This window comes from Meleagris gallopavo, chromosome 21 (assembly GCF_000146605.3).
Source record: "Meleagris gallopavo isolate NT-WF06-2002-E0010 breed Aviagen turkey brand Nicholas breeding stock chromosome 21, Turkey_5.1, whole genome shotgun sequence".
Taxonomy (NCBI): domain Eukaryota; kingdom Metazoa; phylum Chordata; class Aves; order Galliformes; family Phasianidae; genus Meleagris; species Meleagris gallopavo.
Window position 1 is genome coordinate 8,436,050 of NC_015031.2, and position 23,123 is coordinate 8,459,172.

General features: G+C 39.0%; 1 protein-coding gene and 1 non-coding gene across 12 annotated transcripts; both read right to left on the reverse strand.

Annotated features, from left to right (window-relative positions):
• Window positions 1-745: 745 nt before the first annotated feature.
• On the reverse strand, window positions 746-23,117 carry TEX14 (testis expressed 14, intercellular bridge forming factor). Of its 11 annotated transcripts, none has more exons than XM_031556462.1 (30): window positions 22,431-23,117; window positions 22,021-22,186; window positions 21,570-21,706; window positions 21,055-21,136; window positions 20,539-20,669; window positions 20,056-20,169; window positions 19,542-19,665; window positions 19,024-19,202; window positions 18,547-18,698; window positions 17,574-17,764; window positions 17,201-17,351; window positions 15,908-16,884; window positions 15,234-15,340; window positions 14,713-14,792; window positions 13,893-14,159; window positions 13,288-13,388; window positions 12,852-12,971; window positions 11,969-12,011; window positions 11,223-11,313; window positions 9,830-9,892; window positions 8,619-8,746; window positions 8,268-8,458; window positions 7,169-7,220; window positions 6,649-6,720; window positions 5,744-5,821; window positions 4,179-4,296; window positions 3,867-3,977; window positions 2,775-2,884; window positions 1,942-2,005; window positions 746-1,735 (listed from the first exon to the last, which is right to left on the reverse strand). In XM_031556462.1, exons 1-30 carry the CDS (start codon window positions 22,517-22,519, stop codon window positions 1,699-1,701), a joined length of 4,326 nt encoding a protein of 1,441 aa, XP_031412322.1. In that variant the 5' UTR covers window positions 22,520-23,117; the 3' UTR covers window positions 746-1,698. The 11 variants fall into 11 exon arrangements, 10 of the variants coding, with proteins under 10 accessions (XP_031412322.1, XP_010720357.1, XP_031412321.1 ...); XM_010722055.3 differs by having other exon boundaries at window positions 20,056-20,187; XM_031556461.1 differs by having other exon boundaries at window positions 20,056-20,199.
• Window positions 23,006-23,121, reverse strand: LOC116217371. The gene has a single exon (XR_004161828.1). It is a non-coding gene; the product is annotated as a small nucleolar RNA U3 (small nucleolar RNA).
• Window positions 23,122-23,123: the final 2 nt, after the last annotated feature.

The following is a 23,123-nucleotide window of genomic DNA, read 5'->3' on the forward strand; positions in this document are numbered from 1 at the left end:
AAAAAAAAAAAAAAAATCCAAGGAGCTAAGGAAAATTTCACATGTTGCAAACCAAAGTGATCTTAATTACATGCATTAAAACTCACGTGTGCTTGCTCCACTCCTCTGCTCTGCTGCAGACCAGCAAGTTTTAGCTGTTCTTTAATTCATACACAAAGACACTGCATAAACATTGTCCAAAGCAAGAGGTTAACAACGGTCCTCAGGCACCTCTCAGCTACAAGTAGCAAGGGCAGGCTCACACAGCAAACATGTGATTTGACTTCTGCATGCTTTTGTCACTACTGTATGTTCCTTGCTGCCACACAAGGCTCCCCACAGCCCCCTGCCTGTGCAAAGCAAGGCCTTGTTGCAGCAGTTTGTGTACCAAGAGTATGATGTCCCTCTGCCTGCAGCGAGGATGCAGAACCCCCTACACGTGGAGGAAACCTCAGCTGATATGAGGCCAGATTAGAAAACATTCAACTTGTACGTGGAATTGCCTGATGCACAGCACACTATTTCCCGTGCACTGACACTGCTCTTACCCCATGCACCTCCTTGCTGCTGGTCCTTTTGACCATCACCACCAGGGCTTGCCTAAAAGGATCAGACATCTGTTTTTTCTTGATTTCTTCTGAAGGAAGCTCCACCAGCTCTGCTAGTTTGCAGCATCTACCTCAGTATCTAGTTGAATACATAACTTGATGGCAGGGAGTAATAGTAACAAATAAAAAAACCAGAAGAATAATCACGTGGGAGCACATTAAGCTTAGGCATTTTTATTAGTATTATTAAACCAAATTAACAGTTACAGATAGGCAAAATTTCCCTCCTTGATCAAGGATGGAAGAGAAACACATGGTACACAAAACTGTAAGAATGCCATAGAACTGCACTGTGTTCAGTAGAGATAAGGACAATCCTTACACATCCTGCACCTGGACAGTGTTAATCACAAGTTAAACATGAACTTGCTGTGCCCATCAAAAGCCTGATCCAAAAGTCAATTACTCCCCAGGGGCCTTTTTTGGACCATTAAAAGTGTGGTTTAATTAAACAACAGCTATCTCACTAATGCTAACTTTTCTGTATTCTTGTTGAATGCTGACAGGGAAAATATTGGTGCAGTTGCATCTCTGAAAGAACACTGCTTTTTTCTCATTAACTTTCTGCACAGCAATTAATCCCCTTTATCAGTCAAATCAGTTCAACACTAGATCACAAAAGCACTAAGAGAAGAGAAAACAAGAAATTACCCTTGTTAAATTTAATGAGCAAGGAAAAACATACACCACGTGGGCTGCAACACAGTGCTCCACACTCCAGCAAGGAAAAATTAGATGAGCAGTAACAGCAGTTCACAGAATTACAGTCATTTTGTCTGTAACACTGAAAACTGTGTAATGCAAAAGAGGAAAAAAATTATTTTGCTTATGAAAGTGTGCATACAGAAAAACAGCCAGCTTACTAAGGTTGTTCAATTCAGAACACAGCTCACCTTTGCAGTATAGCTGATATAAAACAGTGGCAAAAAACAGTATAAAATGCACTATAAAGTAAAGCACTGCGATTTTTTTTAGTACTTGCTGCTGCAGATAAAAAGTCTGAGCATTAGAAGTCTTTGTGACCAAAAAAGGGCTGCAGTTCACAGGCTGAATGCTGTACCAGCAGCAGTAAGCAGCTGATGTATTAAGATGCACTCACTATCCATTCTAATCACGTTGGAGAACCGTTCTGATCCAAAACAATTACCCTGTAGGAAAAAAAGGAAGACAGTTGAGAAAAGTTACACAGCTGTGGGTTTTTTTTTTCCTTGTATCAGACCAAGTGTGGAAGAGAACGGGACTTCACACTGCACCCCCCTGCCTCCTGGGCATGGAAAAGAAGAATGGATCTCACAGGGCCAGAGGACACACAGACTTCTGTGAAAAGCCCAATTTAAGTCATAGAGGTGCTCACCTGAATGGAGGAGTTGAAGACTGCTGTTCCCGTAAGCGGAATTTCTGATCTTCAGAGTGCTTGCCTTAAAAAATAAAAATAGATAATAAAATTTTAAAAGCACATTTAAATTCAGCTCAAAACCAAAACCACACACAGTCACACCACTTCAGAGAGAAAGCTCTGGTTTCATCAGCACTGCAGATTCTTTTGGCTAGACCCATTAAGTTTCACCTGCAATCAGAAACCTGTTTGCAGAAAGATACCTCAGCTGCCAACTGCGTAAAATGACTTCACCTCTGACACAGAATAGAAAAAGCCCTTTCATTTGAGTCTTCCTCCTTGCTTCCAGTTTCTATTAGAGGAAATCCTGGAGAGACTAAACTGAGAGGCAGCTGTTTTAGGGATCTGATGGCATTAGCACATGCCACACAGGTACATACCAAATGAGGGTGGGAAGGGACCAAAGTGCTTACAGTGTGAAGCCTTTAGGTGCCTAAGCCAGAGAGACCAAGGACTAAATGGGACGCAGGTGCAGTAATGAGAACCGTCCTTCAGTGGAGGTCAGTAGAGGAAGCTGCACTCTCACAATGAAACATACTCTCTGCAAGCTTTCCAGAGCACTGTCAGTCTAAAGTGATTTAAAAAACAAGTTTCTAAGCATCTCTGGAGAGCTCAAGTCTGCAGCAGCTTCCTCTCTTTCAAATCCATGGGGTAGAAGCAATACCCAGATGGAAAAAAATGAGGAAGAGCAAAACACCACACTGTGCGTGCTTGACAAATTCAGTGCTAAGAAGATAATAAATGAGACACTGTGCAGTACAGCACCCAGAAGCTTTACAGATGAAGAGGACCTTCTGAACTCCCAGCACAGCCATCTGCCTCGCTGCTTCGTGCCCTGGCTCCACCTTCCTCTACTCCCTTCTTCCTTCCAACACCTCGTGGATCTCTCAGGCTCGCAGCCCTTAAATGACAGAGATTTACATATCATCTCATTTTTTTGTATTTTCTTTTAGAGAGGATGAATACAGAGTACTAGAATACTAGAATAATAGAATGAAAGCCACTGGAGATATAAGATGCTTTTTTATTTTTGCCCTGGGCTGTAATGGGCACCTGACCCAACCTTAAGACAATCTCTTCCCACTAAATCTGCAGGTGTGCTTTACCTTTACATCCATAAGCAGACTCCAATGATTCCTTGCATGCATTACACAAGTGTGGTTTGACTGTGAGTGTGAATGGGCTTTGGATAGAGCCATTTATGACTACAGATACATATTAAAAAAATATGAAAGCACAGACTGCAGCAATCACACTGCCCTATCAGCGAGACTCTCCTGGTTATCATGAGATTTGCCTTAAAAATAAATAAATCCTGATGCTGAACAGTAGACTATCTTGTGTTCTTTACTAAGATATATGTTAGGAATGACTTATGATCACTCACTGGCATTTACCGTGGAGCTGCTCAGAGTTTAAAGCTCTCATATTTGAGTTAAAGTGATACAGATACGGTGCTTGCCCTTTTCTTCATTTCTTCCTATATTGCCAAGGCACTTTGGCCTTCCCAAACTCTTTGAAGTGTTTTGGTCTTCTTTCTCCCTGAAGAGCTTCCATGATTCTATTCTCTTCACATGCATTCCTCTCACCTCCTTTGGAAAAAAAATGATCTACTATCTGGCAAACTTTCTCCAATTTCTGTGAAGATGATGCACTGCCTTCCAGGCTGATTGGAAATGGCTGCTTTCTACCTAATAGGAAATTCTCTTAACAAAATACTATTTTCTCTCTCAGTTTAGTACTGAAAGTTCAGATGGATGCCTCCAAGCAGACTTCCTCAATGCATTATTTCCTAAAGAGCAACAACCCATTTTCTGACAAGTCCATCATAGGTCTGAACACAGAACATAAAGTTATGAATAAAGTAGCAGTTATCAGCTAACCCAAGAGCATATCCCTGAATTTCCTCATCTTCTTGTTGTTCTTCCATTTGCTCATCTGGAGAAACAGCACAGAGAACTCTTTCTAAAGCATCATCAAGAGTAGAGTGAGCCCTGTTGAATAAAAGAGTTTAAATGCATGCTGCCATATTTAATACTACACATTTTCAAACAAAACAGACAAAATGATCACGGTTCTTACAGCAGCTGATTTACTACAAGCACTGGATCTTGTTATGATGTATTGGAACCATTATTCTAAATCTCTGTAATTCAAAATGATTTATGCTGTTATCATCCTTGTGTTTTTCATACCTTTCTGTTTCCTCTGCTAGATTAAATGTCTCCATAGTCCACACACCACAATCACACTTCTTGCTTATCTCAATTTCTTTTTCTGCTTCTATGCCTTCCATTTTAATTCGATCAGAATCTGTCCACAGAAAGATTTTAAAGTCAAAGGTAAGAAAGGAAGATAGTAATAAACTGTGGCTTTATTTACTATGCTCAGGAAACATGCAGTTGTCTGCTCTTGAGTTACTCTTTCCTCAGCCATCTGATCTTTTACCAACTAAGAAAACCTGAGTTATTTACAGCAATGGTGGCCAATAGCAAGATGTATACAAGTATTTTACTGCAGCACGTTTTTTAGATTCACAAGAGTGAACACTTAAATGAAAAATGCATGTGGAAATTAATCTTTAATCTTTCCCCTTACAATCCTAGATACGGAAGAAAAATCAAAAGAAAACCTGTGGATGTTAGCTTTGTTACCCTATTTAGCAAAATCCAATGATATTCTCAACTCCCCAGACTTATCTCACTAAGTTCTGTTCTCTACAGCATGTGAATATATTCAGCCACCTTCTGCTAAGCTACGATAAGCAGGAAGCAGTAGGCTGTCACAAAAATGGAGTCTGAAATAGCTGTACTTTATGCAAATACAACAAAACCACCGTGATTGAAGAGCCAGTAATTCTTTGCCATCTAAAAACAGGATACTCCTATGAATAAAGTAGCTTCTACCCTCTGGGTAACAATTTTAAATGAGAGCACATCTAACAAAGCTGTAGGATAACACAAACAAGTCCCAGTACCATTCTCAAGTGACCATACTATTCAGCCAACTCGTGTTCTGTTGGTTTTTTTTTCTTTTTCTTTTAAAAACTCTTCACTTTCTGACTCACTGGAAACAAATGCACAGTTTATAAAGATTTAGGTTTTCTGACATTACTTGCTGAAAGTCTAAAAATGATTCCCACTTACTACTATATGCAGTTTCAAAAGTAACATCCACCACTATCTTTGGTACCTTTGTAACAGAACAGGAAACACAGCACTGATTATCCCAACAGATGCTATTTTCTTATGCCATAAGATCACAGTCATTATTTCATTATGGTGAATCAGGAGCATAAGCAGTTAGTGTGCACTGCCTGCTTTCAATGCAACATCTTACATCAGCTGCACACCACCTATACCTTTGTGTATTTCACCACTTACATTTGAACACAGCATGCATTACAGCGACCCAACAAAAGCAGATTCATTTGGATAGTTCAGATCTCAAACCTCCTGTATCAAAATTTAAGAGGTGAACGCACAGAGAAAGCCACTGAACACTGATGGGGGAAGCACTGTTTGTAAAACAGCCAATATGATCCCACTGAGCAAGATCCTTTCAAGTTTCTGATGGATTTTCCAAAACAACCACGATTAAGAAAATAATTTTAAAAGCTGGATACACCATGACAAGTATTCAAGTAGTTCTGCAGTAATGTCAAGGTTATTTTTTAATCCATAATATTCACGTTAGGACTCTGAAGTAACGTCAGAGTTATTTTTTAATCCATAATATTTGTGTTAGGACTCCTACTAACCATTTTTTTGCACTCTGCAGTCACACAATCCCTCTTCCACAAAGTCTTGAGCAATGGAATCTTGCTGCTTTAAACACTCTGTTAGAAACAGCACATTTCCTTATTTCTGAACAACCTGACATACCACTTGTCTTCATCCACCCAAACACAGATTAAGTTTTTACATCAATTACAATTAGTTCATATATTAATCTTATAAATTGTCTTTGACCATTATTTCTTGATTATTTACTTGATGACAGTCCCTACACGTTCCTGTTTTGCTGAATGAGGAAATAAAAAGATTAGAATTGTCTGAGTGCCTCCTTTCCAAAAGAGCATAGGATCTATGCACATTTAATTATCCTTGTCTGGTGTTTGTTTAGGAAGAGTTTATGGCTGAAAGAAAAAAGTCAGTGAAATTGTTTTCTGTAATTTACACCAAAAAAACCTCTTTCAATACATTTCCAGACAACGTCATAAAAATGTGACTACAAAAAAAAGTAAATCACTGAGACTAAGTTCTGCAAAAATACACAAGGGATGCAGCCACCTAGTCTGCCTTGGTTTTAATGAACAACATGCACAGCTCCATGACACCTTTGAAAACTTCAGTCTATGCAAAATTTGTTCCAGTGCTTAATTACATCTGTGCTCAACAAGCAAGCTGCTGTCAGCAACAGCAACTAACCATTATGTGAGATGCAGGAGCTTCAAGGACAAACTTAAATATCTGACGGTTGTTTAAGCTGTTGATGCCTAACTTCCTATTCTTATTATGACCTGACTGCAACTGATTTGGAAGCTCTTGTGTATTTTAGTAGAGAATGATTTGGGAAAAATCCTGATTGTGTACTGAAGTACTGTCCTTGGCTTTAAAAGGCAGCTGGTGCATCTTGTATCATTTTGGGTGAAGTGTCTCTTACCAATTTCATCCAGTAGCTCTTGGGCTGGTGCAGGGAGCTCATCCAGGAGGTGGATAGGTGCCTGAGCGACCGCTGAGATGGAGGAGAAAAAAAGTTAATTAGCAGTGATTAATTCTTAATAACTGTGATATAAACTCAGACTGTGACAGCATCTTGCTGACATATTTCATTTCTCAGCCCTCATGAGCTTGGCTCATTCACATTTTATCAAATATCTTTAAGTATGACCAAAATGGAAAAAGTATTCAGAGCTAGACTTGCACATACAGTTCTCAATTTTGCACTGCTAATTTTAAGCCAATAAAAGGTCAGATTAAAGATCAGAACTCCTAGCATGCAGGTGCAAATGCACAATTTCTAATGTCACCATCACTAGCAATACACAATTGAGTGCACAATTAGTTACCCTTACAAAAAGAAATGCCCAGAAAAAAAAGAAATTCTACAAAATTCCTTTTCAAATGCATTTATCCATTTATTGATCACTCAATTTGGGCTTGGGGTGGGTTGAGAGACTTACCAGGTGCCTTCCTGGTGCTTCTCGAGGATGAAGCAACAACTGACAATCCACCCTGTGTAAGATCATACAGAATGGAATACAAGGCAAACTGAAGAACTGCTGTTCCCCCATTACCAGCTTTAACATACCAAGTCAAAAAGGAGATAAGACAAAGTAAACTTAGATTTCTAAATAAGCTTTTCAGTTAGTTCAGAAGATGAGAAAACAGGAAGCATTCAGGTAGCAAGATGTGTCAGAAATTTTGCTTAGGCTGTTTTTTACTCATCTTTTTGCTAGTCATTAAGATACTGCCAGCACACAATCTTCGTTTAGTTTGACGTTCTGTATGGGCAGCTGGACAGCAGTTCTCTGGAAGGACAGATCTGACAACTTCCATTTTCTCATTCCGTTTTGAATCTTTAATTATTAAAGCCACATACATCCATTTACCAGAAGAACCCCCTAAAAATCAAAGATCTGTAATCAAAGGCAAGTCTTCACAGACTTCAAAATGGAAGCAGGTACTTCAGGCACTTGGGTCTTATAAGAAAATTTTAGGCAAAGCAACACAATCAACTGTCTCTATAACCAATCAAGGCACACCGAGTTGCTAATGGGCTTAATGAATTTCAGCTGTTTTCTATGCAAGCCTAAAAACACAGAGCTGACCTGATGCCACTGAATGCAGTCGCTACTGTTCTGGTTCAACAAATTCTAATTTAATACCTAAATGACAGCTCCATCACTAAGAATCACCACACATGGAAAACATACAGGCAACTGTTTTATACATAAGCTGACTGGAAAGACAGTTAAGATAAATGTTGTGGCTACACCATACCTTCAGTGCACTTAATTCATAGTTCAGTTGTGAATTCTGAATGCTTCTGGTAAACCACCAGCTGCTGACACACCAGAAGACCACTGTGCCAACTCCATCCTCCAACAAAACAGGTCTTTTCTACCTAATAATTTTGCTAATTTGTATTGCTTTGGTATTGCAAGATCACTGGATCTAATGCTGAGAAGCAGCAATTCTTTACTACCAGACAAGGCCACTTTGATGCTGGTCAATATTTGCACTGAGTTAAGTGCAATTTGTTTAATTTCCTGGACTTACAGGTTCATTCAATCCAGAGGAGCAAACACCTGGAAAAGCAGAGAGAACTTCAGTGCTCCTTTCCTCTTCATAGGCTGTGGTGAATGTCCTGGACACTGCAGAGGAAACCTCCTGACAAGTGCACGAGGAAGAATCCAAAACTACTTCATGGCAGCATCTGTGTTTCTCAAAGGCTACTGGAATTTTTTCCTCTAGAATTAAAAAAAGAAAAAAAGGTGATAGCAAAACTGCAAAACAACATTTCTGCATTGGTACTACATGAGTGGAGTTTCTGTGATCTGCATCAACAGTTTGTACTTGGCATAAAATGCTCAAGCAATTTGTCCTCCCTCCTTCCCTCTCTGCAGTTACCTGAACTGATTGGAGTGCTGACACTTGGGGGTACGTGACTCACTCCGGGTGTTTTACAACTTATATCCTTGTAGTAGAGCTCTTCCTCACAGGGAATACTTGACAAATCCTGAATGTCTGTCACTGATCTGAAGTATTGAAAAGCGTTCTGACAGTTAGAATAGCCAGTTCTTTTACTTGTAAATCACTAAACTCTGCTACTTTCAGGTTCTTTATGTTTTACTTTTGTTCAGACTTATCCAGTTTTCCAGAAGACAAATGCTTTGAAAATTTCACACAGAATTCAAAGACTAAAGATCATCATCTTCAATGGTCTTGCAGACACAAAAGGTTAATTATTAGCCTTCCCCTTCTTTACAGAATTTCATTTTAATAACTCTTATAAAAGAAACCTCAGGAAACTGCCTCCAGAAAGGACAACAGCTTCAACTGTGAACCATTAGGAAAAAAAACTGCCTCCAAAGTGGAAGGAAAACCTCAACATTTCACAAAAAAATAAAGATTCATTAAGAATAATGTAAGATCTCAGGAATCCGTAAAAGAATTATTCAGATTAACTGAAACTGCTCAGCTTCTGCACAGGAAGTGATGGACACTCAAATAACAAAAACTCTTGATTTGCAGTTGGACTGGAATTACATAAGGCAAATATGTTGCAGGTAGACCCTGGATTATGTTATGTTGCCCTCACAGGATCTTCACATGATCATGAATTCACTGTTGTCAAGTCAATGATTGCTATGCAAATTTCCATTTTCTGTAAGAAATGTAACTTCAATAGTTGAGTCACAAACTTGGTTTGTAAATTTTTCCTAAGAAGATAAATCACAATACTATTTCTGTAATGCAATTTATTTAACTACAGCCTAACAATCCACTCTTCAAAGTGATTTTATGTCTTCTGCATAACATGCATGGAAGAACCAAGGAATCGCAACGCTAACATAAAGAGGCACACACAAATTACATTGGGTTAATTACTTGTTACACTAATTTAATTACTCATAAACATGAAAATATTCTGAACTAAGCTAAGGACAACTACACGATGGCCCTTTTATAGCCATCTCCCATCTTCTTTCAACATCCCAGTTTTCCAGCTCTCAGCTTCAGTTTGTCACATCTTCCTGTTTCACATCAACACTGAACTTTCACAGTGCTAACAGCCAATTTGCAGCAGCTTCAGCATACAGCAAATCTGTGGCTCTTACGTGTCTTTTTCTTTGGAGTCTTCCTGAGGCTCCCTTGATATCATTTCTTGTGCTGCTTCAACACTGGAATAAGGGAAAAGGAGACAGGGAAGGTCACTGTCATTGATCTTCTCAGAAAAATTATGAAAATAAATGTATTTTGTTTCTTCTCTCGAGAAGTTTACAGGATGACCTTCACTCTGAGGTAGACTGCAGTTCATACAAACTTTTTGCTCAAAACCTTAGAAATTGGAAAGGGAGAGCTAGGAAGAAAGTATTTTCAGCACATTGTATCTCTATATTTCAGTATAGAGAAGAAAAATCTGCATGGCATGTATTGCTTTCAAAACAGACTGAAAGTTAAATACACATCTGTAAATATACATCACCACACAGCTTTATCTTCATTTGATTAGTCGACAGTGTAAACTGTTCTCTCAAACTGTAACAATCCCATTCAAGGTCAAAGAAGCATTAGTCTGATGGTAAGAGAGCAAAAGGTCTCTGCGTCCTGCTGGCCAGAGCTCAGTTCCTAAGTGACACAGCAACAGGGAACATTACTTTTTACCTTCAGGCCAAATATTTATATTCTTGCTACTTACCTTCAACCTTTGACACTGGTAATTCATTTCCTCCAGTGGAGAGGAGAGAGTACAAATACTGACAGACAGTAAAAGCAGTTGTCACTCCCACACTCCTGAGCAGCTGCTAATGGGGGAACACAAAGCAAGCTGACTACCACAAGGAGGCTACAGGCTTTTAAGAAGCCCAAAAACCACTGCTGAAAGACATTCAGGGAGAAGACTTTCTTTTTAAAGGACAGTACTCCTTGCAGCACAGAGCGGCGATTCTGCAGACATCTCTGCACACTACTGGAAGACAAAATTTACAAAAAATAATGGACAGAAAAAACTCGGTGCTTGACAAGTGAGACTGCAAGTCCCCCAGCACAGGCTCGTGTTATGTGCAGGCAAGATGCAGTGAGTGTACTTGCATCAGACTCTTCCCAGAGAAGGGATAAAGGCACGATCTCCGTGCCGCTTGAGCTCTGAAACCACAGCAGAACAAAATTAAAACAGATGACAGAAGCCATAATGTGAATTATCTTTGCTCTGTTTAAAACTGATATACTGTATGAGTGTAAAAGAAATTGTTACATAGATGATTTACTTTCTCCTATTTTACTGCTTAATGAAGGAAACAAAAGAAATATAGTGAACATGGTGAAAAAACAAAACCCCAAGAGACTCATGAAAGCCTTTTTTTTTTTGCAATAACTACGTTGTGTAGATGATGATTAAAAACACCAATGGCACCTTATTTAAATATTAGATATTTAAGCAGATTTAGTTATGAGAGCATATTTTATAACCCAATTTATGCTTGGAGTAACTATGAAAATAAGTCTGTCTACCTGGCTACAGGCATATGGATAAGCTGATTCACTCCTTGTGTGTTACTGCCAGAGTTCTGTGCTGCTGTGCCGCAGAGTAATATTTTTCCTCCTGAATACAAATAACAAATGTTCCCTGTTATTGGGTTTCGCAAGTACAAAGGAAAGTGACACAACTCATTGAACAGGAAATTGCAACTTTATTAAATTTTTTAGCTCTTCTGACCTTTGTTGTTGTCAAGAGACAAATGGTGTTTTAAAGATGCATTTTCATAAACATACCACAGCTGCCAGACAGTCAACCACTAAAGCACTGGGGAATATCACAACATTTACACATTTGAGCTAAGACAAGCAGCAGACTAGAGAAACAAGAATGATCATTACATTACTCTGCACACAGAATGTCAGCTCTTAAAGCTTTTACGCTCAAGATACTTTTAATAATATTAATGTGTAAATACAACTCTAATTCCCAGCACCACAGCAAGTCTCATGAAAACATTAAATTTAGCCTGAAGGTATAAAACAAAGAGCAGGATTTGCTTGCTTCATCAAACAGCAAGAACATAATCATTGCATTAAGTGATATTTCAGTGATTGCAATGTCCAAATTTCATCTTCCAAAATCAGCTCTCAGTGTAACAAAGAGAAGACGCCAAGTGACCCCAAGAAACCCAGCTTCAGCCTTCTAACAGGAATGCTGCTGACAAAATATGTGAGTGCAACAAGATTTGGTCTCCCCAGCTTCAGAAGAGTGAATTTACCTGATACCTGAATACCTGATCCTGCATCTTCAGGCATCTGTTTCTGTAAAAAAAATAAAAATAAAAAATAAAAAAATAAAAAATAAAAAATAAAAAATAAAAAATAAAAAAATAAAAAATAAAAAATAAAAAATAAAAAATAAAAATAAAAATAACCAATAAAAAATAAAAAATAATAAATAAAATATAAAAAATAAAAAAATAAAAAAATAAAAAATAAAAAATAAAAAATAAAAAAATAAAAAAAACCATGAGTGCCTGCTAATTTGCCTCCAGGGTTTGAGGTCTAGAGCAGGGAGCAAACACAAAAGGAAACAAATGCAATTTCTCACTGGTAAACTGCAACAAGTAGGACAACTCACACAGGATCATCTTCACAACAAGCAGAATGGAGAGAGCTTTTCTTGAGCTCATCCAACATACAGCAAGGACTGGAATTAGTAGCCTGTTTAAGTTTCAAAATTTCAAGGATTGAATGAAGATTGTTTTAAGACTCTTGAATACTATGGCTTACAGAGCTGAGAGGAAAAGTTGACATTATCAGCAGCCTCAAACTTTTCTCAACCAACAAGAGAGTAATTTTAGAGCTCCACATATAATATGTTCACTGGGAAATCAAATAAAGTAAACATGTCCCTCTTGTTTTGAGTTTGGATGTTTCTTTTTTTTTTGCTTGTTTCTAAAGGAGCAGGGTCAGAATTTTCTTACTTTTAGATAGATTTCAATTTGTAGGTATTCCTTCAGAAGACGACAAAAACTTACTCCCACATTTTCTACAGCCCTTCTTCAAATTAAATGGGAGCATAACAAAATCACATGCAATTCAACTTACATCCAACATTCACGACGTGGACTTAATTCCTGTTGTGTTTGTGTCTTTTACCTTTAGTTCTGAGCTTTCCTGAGCAGCAGGAGGAAGGAAATAATCAGAATCTGGAGTCAAGAATTCTTCAGACTCACTGGGATATGAATTAAAGGAACAAGGTAATTCTCTAGAACGTCCCTGTGAAAGACACTAGCATTTAAGATGCTGTCTCCATTCTCTATTCAGCATACATTTTAGTCCATAATGTTAAACTGCATCAAATGCAATGATACATAATTTGATTGTTCTCTGTTTCAACCTAGTTCCTACTCTTTGCATTACTCTGACAGTTCATAGAAGAGGAAAGAAAAAAAAAAAAAGAAGATGACTGCTGGTCAGATCACAACTCAAAAGATGGCTGCCTCAGTGGTTTGGTGACTAACATGAAGAGGCTGTTCTGAACTGTTCTACAGGTAAAGTGAAGCAACTAGATTTCTTAGAACATTGTACATACCCTAGAGATAGTCTCAATTTGTTGAAAAATGACTGAATTCTTATGTATAGGTAGTCCAGATTCTGCCTGTTCATCTTGTGATGGTGACTGGCAACTTCCTCCTAGCATGTCAGAATAGAATACAATTATTAAGGCAAAAATAATAGGAAATGAGTGGTCTGATGGAATAAAACCACACTGTCTACAAAAAAAAAGGAAGAAGTTAAAAGGTTATTAATTAAAGCAGGCAAAGTTTTCCTTATTGTTTTATCCATAACCATTATAAAAGTACTTCTGCTGGTAAGGTAGAAAACTGGTAGCAATCCAATAGAAAGAAACAAGAGTGAGAGCATATTCATGGATTTGAAAGCTTTAGCTCTCACATGTTGGTATGTGGTGATCAATGATCATGAATGGTCTCCAAGCTCAGTGGACATTTCATCCATCTATTAATGTGTAACATTCAGTTCAGCCTACATTCAGCAACGACTGAGCCACTGGCTTTGCTTTTGGGGAAGGACATTGGAAGAGAAATGGCTAATTGTTCTAACAAAAATCACAGAAGCTGAAATCTGTTGGGAGATAGAGACAAAAATAAATAAATCAATTTTTTCAGTCAGCCTTACCTCCAGAACTTCTGAACATAGACTCCAGATCACTCTCCTCTGATTCAGATCCATCCTCACAGCCCACATCCCAAGGCTCAGCACTGTCACCTGTATGCCATCTATATCCTCGTTGGTCTCGACCTTTTTGGACTCTACTAGTGACATGTTGAAATGCTTCCTTTATACTCTCCACTTCACTTTCAGATGTACAATCACTGGTTAGATACGGAGCAATCAGCTCTAGTTGTCCTGAGGCCACTTTTCTAGCCATGTGCCTTACTTCAGCTACACAAAAAGAACAAAGTTACCAGCTCACAAAACACAATCTGGACTCTGAAACCTTTCCTTGTGTTTCTTTGTGTCTGCATACTTGAAAATGCTGAAGTTACAGCCTGTGTGTTCCTTTATAGTGAAAAGAGCTGGAAGCTTCCTTCTATTTAAATTTACAATCTGCATAAATCATACAGATAAGCCTTTTTTTATGAACAATTTCTGTTAGTTTGCATTGTCTATTATTCATTCTGTACTGCCATCCACTGGTCGTTGCTGTGCTACCCATTCTAAACTCATGGTCTCCTACTCTCACATCCTTCTAAAAAGAGACAGATATTCTTTAAGCTTTATAATCAAAGTGTCTTGGTGTGGTTGTGATTACTCCATATCTTGAATGTGCAAGACACAGAATTCTACTCATTTGCTTTTTTCTCCAAAAATAACCTAACAGAGCAATCAAGGCTGACAGACCTTTCTTAGGTGACAAAAATGCATTAAGTTTTAATGCACTCCACTACACTGAAGTTTGCTACCATTAATGCTGAGTTAACACTGATTTACTTACTTCTCCATTCTGGCTGCATCATCCTTCTCTCCTTGTTTATTTCTGTGCTGCAAATTTCAGATGCTGGTTTTGGATAGCACCTGTAATAAATCATGAGACAGGACAGCTTTTTTGTCCCCATAAGGTAGGGCCAAGTCCTACCCCTGTGAAAGCGATGGTGTTTCTACTGAGAACTGAATGAGGCTGTGTGCAGAGAGGAACCTTATTACTGACTTCATTATTAGATTGCTCTCCTTAAGCACAGTCACACTTCCAGAACACTGACCTCCATCAGCAAACCACTTGCAATTTGTCTGAACACCACTTTTAGAAGTGCCCAGTTGCAGTAGTTACCTTGTCAGTTCTGCAGCTGACAGTGAGTCACAGAAGAGACCTAATTGGACAGATGGCTTTTGGCTTACTGGGAAGAAAAATAAAACATCCAGTGCCATCTTCGATCCCAGATGTATCTCCTTTTGACAGTGGCTGCAGCAAGATGAATCTACTACTATTAATTTTTTGTGCATATGATCAAAACTCACCTCCTCTCTTCTTTGCTTCCACTTGCTGCAGAACGTGAGTCACTCCCTCTCTGAATCTGGAAGTTGAACTTTTTTTTGCATCTAACAGATACACGTGGGAGTAAATGCTGAAATGAGTCCAACAAGCCATGATTCAGCACACTGGGCACTCTTAATTACTAGCTGAGCCGTCTATGAGATATACTAAGAACTGGACAAGACAAACTTCATTCCTTATGTTTTTCTTTGCTGAAAGAATGGTAACTCCAGCCTTCAGCCTAGCAAAAATTCCTCTATGGATTTAAACCAGGTTTCACACATGTAGGCTCACAACATCTAGTTCCTATGGCAATGAGTACACTTAAATGACCCAAGATTAGTCCCACAGCAGACAACACCAATTTCTCTTTCTTGTTTTGCTAAGCATATCAACTGTTTATTCTTAATAATGAAAATGATCTAGAAATCTTTATGAAGTGACAGCTCATATATCCTTAAATAAAAACATACAAAAAAACCCAAAACACAAAGGCCCCACACTTTCTCCATTTTATCACAAGACTTCATTCCCTCCTCAGCCACTGTTGCACATATGTATTTTAACTCTTCCCTCTTCTTGAGCACCATTCATAACTACATCTCTTCACCACAAACCAGCTAGAGAACAGGAAAGTGATCAATGCCCCACGTTTTACCTCGTGCTCTAGATCCACTTGATCATCAAGGCTTTTCACCTCACTGAAGCTGAGATCACGCTGGTTGCTCTCATTTTCACTCTTACTCCTCTGATGAAAGCATTTCCACTTTTCATTCTGAATTGCCCGCATTTCCTCTCTCACATTTGAAACAGTCTGGAAACCATCTCCACGCAGAGCTCCTTGTGACTGGCATGTCACCAGAGGTGGAATGTAGTCACTTGATGGTGGGCCTACAGCCTTCCATAAAAAAGTGTTAGCTCCAGAAAAAGGGTTATTGATATTTTGATAAATATTATCAGATCTGTTACAGGGCCTGTCACGAAAAACTTGCTTAGAAAGCTGATTTGTCCAAATTCCCTTCCTTTGCTTTTCAGCTGCCTCTAATTTGTTCAGTTTTTCCTCTGTTCTGCACAGGGACTCTGCTGCCTGCTGCAACATGCTCTGAACAATCTTTAAATTAAGGACACATTTACTGAGGTGATGTTCATTTGAAGACAAGGTACTCCTCCTCCTGCCAGCATCTCCTCTCACCTGTGCCAGCATGTTCAGGTCAGAGGCCTCACTTTTCCCTTCCTCCTCTTCTGTAGTGCACTCTGCAACTGACTCTGAAATGCTGCCTTCCTCATAAACTGGCTTTTCCTCACAGTACATTCCAGGGGACAGGAACAGGTCTCCAAGGACATTCTCATCTTTTTCTTTTTGCTGTCTTTTTTTATCCTTTAGTGTTCGACTTAATTCAGCTCCTTCTTCCAGGAAGTCTTCATGAAAGTCAGGACAACTGGCAAAGGCTTCATTCATTTCAAAGCTACAGAGGCTGTCATCCACATCACTCACACTGCAGGTCATCTGGGTTTCAGAAGCTGCATCGTGACTGTTTTCCTGTGCAACTAGCTGCAGACTGGTGGGTGCCTCAAGGTCCACTAAAGCATTATCCTCTTCAGGAAAAATAGGGTACCTTGGGACAGCAGAACTGTCTGGAAAATATGATGTTAGTGTTTAGCTATTCCTCCAGATGTCCATCAGACACAGTACTTTTGTACTTTTAAGGAATCAACACCTTTGAGAGATTACATAAGCAGCACTTAACACCTCTGAACTTCAACTGACAAACAGCCTTGAGTTTACATTAATTATTAGCTAGAATTCAAGTCTAAATGCTTTCTTTTTTTTTTTCCAAACTATATCATAAAATCTCCAGATGCTCACATTTTAATTATTTACATCAGATCTTCATGGGCTGGGGAACACACAAAGTGAAGGACACACAACATGTTGCTAAAAGAAACTTACCAGCCTCTGTTATCTCTTTTTCATTCAATTCCAGTGTTCTCTTCTGGTAGCTGAAAGTTGATGACAAACAGATGTTTATATCTGCAAAAACAGCAGGCCTCTGTGCTTTTGCCATTTCATCAGCATGACAACTCTGAGACTTAGTCAAGTCCTGAAAGACAAGAAAGACTATTAAAGACTTCTGTATTTGAAAGTCGAGTGACTCCACCTTCTATCTTAAAGCAGTTTGTCTCCATCATCAAAGAAAGATACTCAGTGTTCAGGTTTCACACAAAAAAGCCCCTCACATAGATTTAAGCAGAACAACTTGAATCTGAATGGACGTAGAACTGCCATTCAAAAACCACAAAAAGGACAAAATTCCACAAGTTACCTTTAAATCATTTTTCAGTATGTACTGAATATCCTGAAGGTTCATGGAGCGGTTCTTCTGTTTAGATTCTAGCCCTGACTTTACAATGTCATAATAGGGTACAGGAAGTCTGACATCTGCTTCCAACTGCTGTCCTGAAATTATGAGCTGTTTAATTACTGAGTCTTCAATACCTTTCCATGGAAGGGTCTCTGCAATACACAAGTATACACTTCATGTCATAAGTTGTATCTTAATGCTAATGGAGAGAGGAAGAATCGGAAACAAAGAATTATTACTGTCTACATGTTCTGTAATTTATAATTAAAACCATAAAAATATAATTACTGTTTGTAAAATTACTAAATTTCACTATAATAAGAACAGCATCCAATCCAGTCTAGCATATCCCCTCTATCTCAGTCAAACGTAGACCCATACAGGGAGCTGTGCAGAGGACAGTCACACAGTAACCCACGCTCTGTATTGCTCATTCCCAAACAGCTCACCTTCTAGGTTTAATTTTCAGAATAATTGCTTATTGTACTTCGCTGTCAAAACAGTCAAACTCAACATATAACAGAAATTTTCCTATACGTTTTCTTAATGATGAAAAGGAGAAAAGCTATACAGGCTCATCTTACATATTATACAGGCTCATCTTACATTAACTGAATGCTTCGCTGTCCTTGCATGAAGATGATAAACAGCAGCAAAACACCACACAATAAGATTTTATCTCTGTAATACCTCCCATTAATCTCACTCTTTAGTCAAGCAGTTTAAAGTTTTTCAATACACTTTACAAGTCTCCAGCAGTCCCTGCCATTGTCATTGACACTTGCTTTTTGTCAGGAGGGCTCCTTCCCCACCTTAGCTCTGTATGTGCAATAACTGCAAGGTTTTATGCAGCAACATAGGGAAAATAAACAGCCTGCTCTGAAAACATTCAGTGAGCTACTGTGCTGACAAAAGCCTAAGCCTACACACATACCTGTCAAGGCTTCTTGCATTACTGCACAGAAACTGTAAATGTCCGATTTCACCGTGACACTCTTTTCAAGGATTACTTCAGGAGAGCACCATTTATATAGCTGGGCTGGCACAGGAATGCGTGTCAGATCACTGTGTTCTCCACCATCCTTGCTACATGAAAGGAGAAAAAGAAGTTAAGAAGTATTTTTGCTCCTTTCTGCATATTTCCATTGGAAAATCTTGTTTATTGCCAATTTTACTCTCAGTGAAGTCTAACTGATCTTTGACTTCCTTCCTAGTCGGACTGCACTACGGGAAAGAAGGAAAAAATGTATGTAACTATAAAGTAGTTTACCCACAAATTTAAAATGTTACTCTCCTGTAACTCTTTTGCCTGATTCAGAGGCAGAGGAATGTCCTTCTTGACGACTAGATATCTACTAATCAGCAAAATTTAGCACTAACTTTGTGTTTTCACAGTAAGGCAATTCTCTACCTCTCTATCATGTATTCCATGTTGCATAGCTTTGCTTCACCAGAAGAAACAATCTGAATAGCATAGGAGGTAACTGTACGGTGGATAAATCCACGGGAGTGCAGAAAACGTAAAGCATCATTGATTTGAAGAAGTACATGCAGAATTGTCTCCATGCGCAGCACTGGGAATTCCGTACGCTGAAAAAAAACCCACACAGTTATTGATTTTGCACTGCAGGTCTTCAAAGCCTGATGCAGTGAGAAGCCATTGTTGTACATTAGGAGGCAAAGAAAGCAAAATGAAACATGCTGTAGTAAAAACAACACAAAGTGCACCTGCTGAATAATGTTCTGGGTACCGAACTATACTAACACATTAAACAGTAATTAAATTAAGAGATATTGACTATGTCAAAATTCACCCTGTAGCACAGTCAGCTCTTCGACTCTTCTGTCTTTAGCTGCAGTCCCTACAGTATCTTAGCTGTTTGTATTCAAACACTCAAATAAGTATTGTTTAAAAAGGATTGCAATTACCCTTTCATGCAGGACACTGTACAAAGAACCAAAGTTGACCCTCTCGTACACCAAACGGGTTTTCTCCAAATCACTGGACAGACAAACAGACATCAACTGTAGCAAATGGGGATGACGGAGTTTACTGCAAAGGGAAAGGAAATAAGTTATAGTGAATTTGAGATCAAAAGACAAAAAGACCCAGAAGGGCAGGACTCTAACAATACCACTTTTAACAATAAATACTTCCAACTTATCTGCATAGACAAACTGTTGCTTCTAGAGGAATCTAAGCAAGCTATGAATGAAACATGCAGTGAAGCATTTGTATGAGAAGGGAATATCACTTTTTTCTGTATTACACATAGGGAAGAAAACAGAGTAGGAAGAGATAGAAGAAGAAAAAAAACCTGTATTTCTCATTTGGAGAGAAACCAGAAATGCAGCCTGACAGTCTGCTTGAGGTTAATCACACTTTCTCCCACTCACAGACCCCAGGAGCACTGACAGCCACTGCACATTCATTGTCTCTCACCTGCTGTGTTCCTGCTCTGCAATGAGAAGATCAGCTAAGCGTAGCTTACTACAGTTCTGATGGGGCTGAAAGCTGAGTTCCTTCACTGTCACTCTGCTGCTCCCCCACATCAAGCTACGAGGAGAAGAGTATCTGCAAAATACTCTTTACAGAAGTTTTGTTTTCACATTAAAGTATTACTTACAAAGACCTCTGTAAGAGTCCTGATGTTAGTAACACTGCCCTTATTTTGATCATCCATCAATAGTATATCAGTGTTTTACTGCTATGTCAGTGAATAACCACCTATGTGCTGGAAGGGACAAGAGCAACCAAAGGAGTCTATAAACAATCAGTAGACTGCAAAATAAAGTTGTGTCAGAAAGTAGTGGAAGAATATAGAACACACAACGAAAACAATCCAAAGCATCTGTTTGACAATTTGCTACTTTATAGCAACAGCTGCACATGGAGAGGGGCTGAAGTCCCTTTGATGCCACTCACTTTGTCATGGTCATGCATGGTCCAACACGGTAAGAAAACGTTGGTTCATCATCTGCCTGAACCACTTCTTTTTCCCCAATAATAGGGAGAGATGCCAAGTAGCCCAGATGCCCGCTGCCTGCAAGATAGAACTGAAACAACACCAGTACATAAACCAAAAGGAACGTGCAGGAGTTCCAGAGGTATCACATCTGCCAAAACTCGGCAAAAACTTTGAAGCAATCGCTGCAATGGGAACGTTAGCCAAAGCACTGCAATAAAAGCTTAAGGCATCTAGTGAAAAAGCTTAACTTTCTGGTGAAGTTGAAATTAGGAAAGCAGAAACAGTCACAGCAAAGGTTTTATTGTTTGTCCTAAATCAGCTTCCTCCAGTAAGGCCCATTAATAGAGGCCTGAATAGCTGGGATTTCCACAGCTTTTTCCCCACAGGGCATTGCTGTGAAGAACACACAACTAAGAAAAAAATAGGAGAAGTGTACTAATAACATCAGAAAAACATTACCCATAGCATCTTACCTTCCCAAAACCAAAGCTATAGATGTTCTTGGCTGCATTAACTCCACCTTTCAGAAATCTACCCAGAGGACTGTCAGCATTTCTAAGTAACAAAAACATACAAACAAGAAGAGTAACTATTATGTTGAGGCAAAGACACAAGGGCACAGAAACCACGCAGCAGTCATGGATTTCCAACATCATGCCTGGTCCCACACAGCAAGTGTAATGCAAAGGCTGAAATCCAAAATTATTGTGCAAGTAATTAAAACCTTAAAAAAAAAGAGACTTTTATATGAAGTATTTGTTTAAAGTAAGGTGGCCAGTAATGCATACATACAGACACCCTGCACCACTTTTTCTCCACAAGTATGTATTTTTCCTAACTTCTGATATAAAAGCTCATGAGTGGTTGAAACACACCTCTGAAAGATTTACAGTGACCAACGAGGTCAAGAAATAAGCTACTTTTAAGATAACATGGAGGTAAGAATCCAAGAAAGTCAATTCCTCGATGCATGAGAATATATTCTTACCCTTGAACAATGCCACCAAACCTGGATGGACTGGAAACCAGTGCTTTTGATGAGCAAACCTTCCTCAGTATATCACAGGGAAAATTCTGAATGGCAGCCTGCATGTGGAATGTACAACGCTGTATGAATTCCAGCATCTGGGTGGGGAAGGGAAAAGGTTACTTCAGAACTTCAAAAACAAGGAGCTGTCATTCTCCTCTCTTGCAAGTACACATGATGGTCATAACAAGCTATGGGCACAGACAGAGCCACAGCCAAACCTGACTTTAATCTCAATCATTAAGACTTCAAAATGCTGTTATGAAAGTTAAAAAAAAAAGAAAAAAAGTTAAATATTTTTTTCAAATGCAGAAAAGCCATCTATTTCTCTCTGAAATGCTGGAATTTCTTCACCTTAAGATATGAACGCATACCCAGCACTCAATGTATATACATTTCACCAAACCCCTACCTGAGCACTGCTTTCTTTTCCAGCTGACATAGCCCAGTACTGCGGATTTTTCCCACCTTCATCGTGCACTCTCAGATCACCTCCTTCATCCAGTAACTTGCTAAGAACCCACTGATTTCCTGAGAAAGCTGCTGCATGGACCGGTGTGCTTCCATCATAACAGCGACTGGGGAGCATTAAAGCAGAAATGTTACAGCCAACCCCTACCACAACCAAACAGCTCAGCCTGAGGGAAAAAAAGCTGCATACTGATAGTGTTTATGTATAGCAAATCAGTAATGCGTACCATGACACAAGGAAAATTAAGCACCTGCTTACCTTTGAGGAGCTTTGCATAACAAAGCTGAAAACTCTAACAGATTTAACTACTAGTTTCAATTTAAATACAAAGAAATAATTGCGTACTTAACTGGTTAGGGTCTGAGCCATAATCCAGCAGCACATCCACTATTCTACCAAGGCCTAACAATGCAGCTGTGAAAAGAGAGGTCTGGCCCATGGAATTTACAGCATCAACAAAAGTACCTGCAAGGAAATCAGAGATGACTGGAAGTGCTTTTCTCCCCTGAAAGAAAAGGGAAAGAGGAAGGAAAAGCAGGACTGCTAACAGTGAAGGCGACTGCCACGTTCCTGCTGAAATACAGGGAATAAGAAATATAACGATACAGATTGAAAAGTGTTGATAAGACGGTATAAGCAATCTTCCCTGTAATTTTTATACACACCACAACGGCTGCTGCAGTGTTTCTATGTGAACGAAATATAAAGGTCAGGAGCAAAGCACTGTCACAGGTTAGCACAATTAACACTCCACCAATTAAAAAACAAGTCTATTCTTCCAGGGCGACACTAAGGAAGAGCAGTACTTTGACACTTTTAACAGACTTAATTTGATTATTCGAAATAATAAAACGCAACGCTATAAAACTCTACATTTAAATGTTAAAAACCGCTTTTTTACTCCTTATAACAAAGCACAAACCACTCAGCCTGTGTTCTCTCCCTCCCAGACCCAACAAGTAGGACGGGAACGGTCATCAATGGCGGGCGGCTCCTGCACAAGCAGCACCGCCCGCCCGCTTCACGCTCAGGAGAGAACACGC

Coding starts and splice junctions, on each gene's coding strand:
- TEX14 (XM_031556461.1), bottom strand. CDS start 22,519: ATGGGCCAGACCTCTCTTTTCACAGCTGCATTGTTAGGCCTTGGTAGA. Junction 17,765..18,546: donor AATGCAAGAAGCCTTGACAG/GTATGTGTGTAG, acceptor TGTGTATTGCAG/AGACCCTTCCATGGAAAGGT. Junction 11,314..11,968: donor ATCAGGTATTCAGGTATCAG/GTAAATTCACTC, acceptor ATTTGTATTCAG/GAGGAAAAATATTACTCTGC.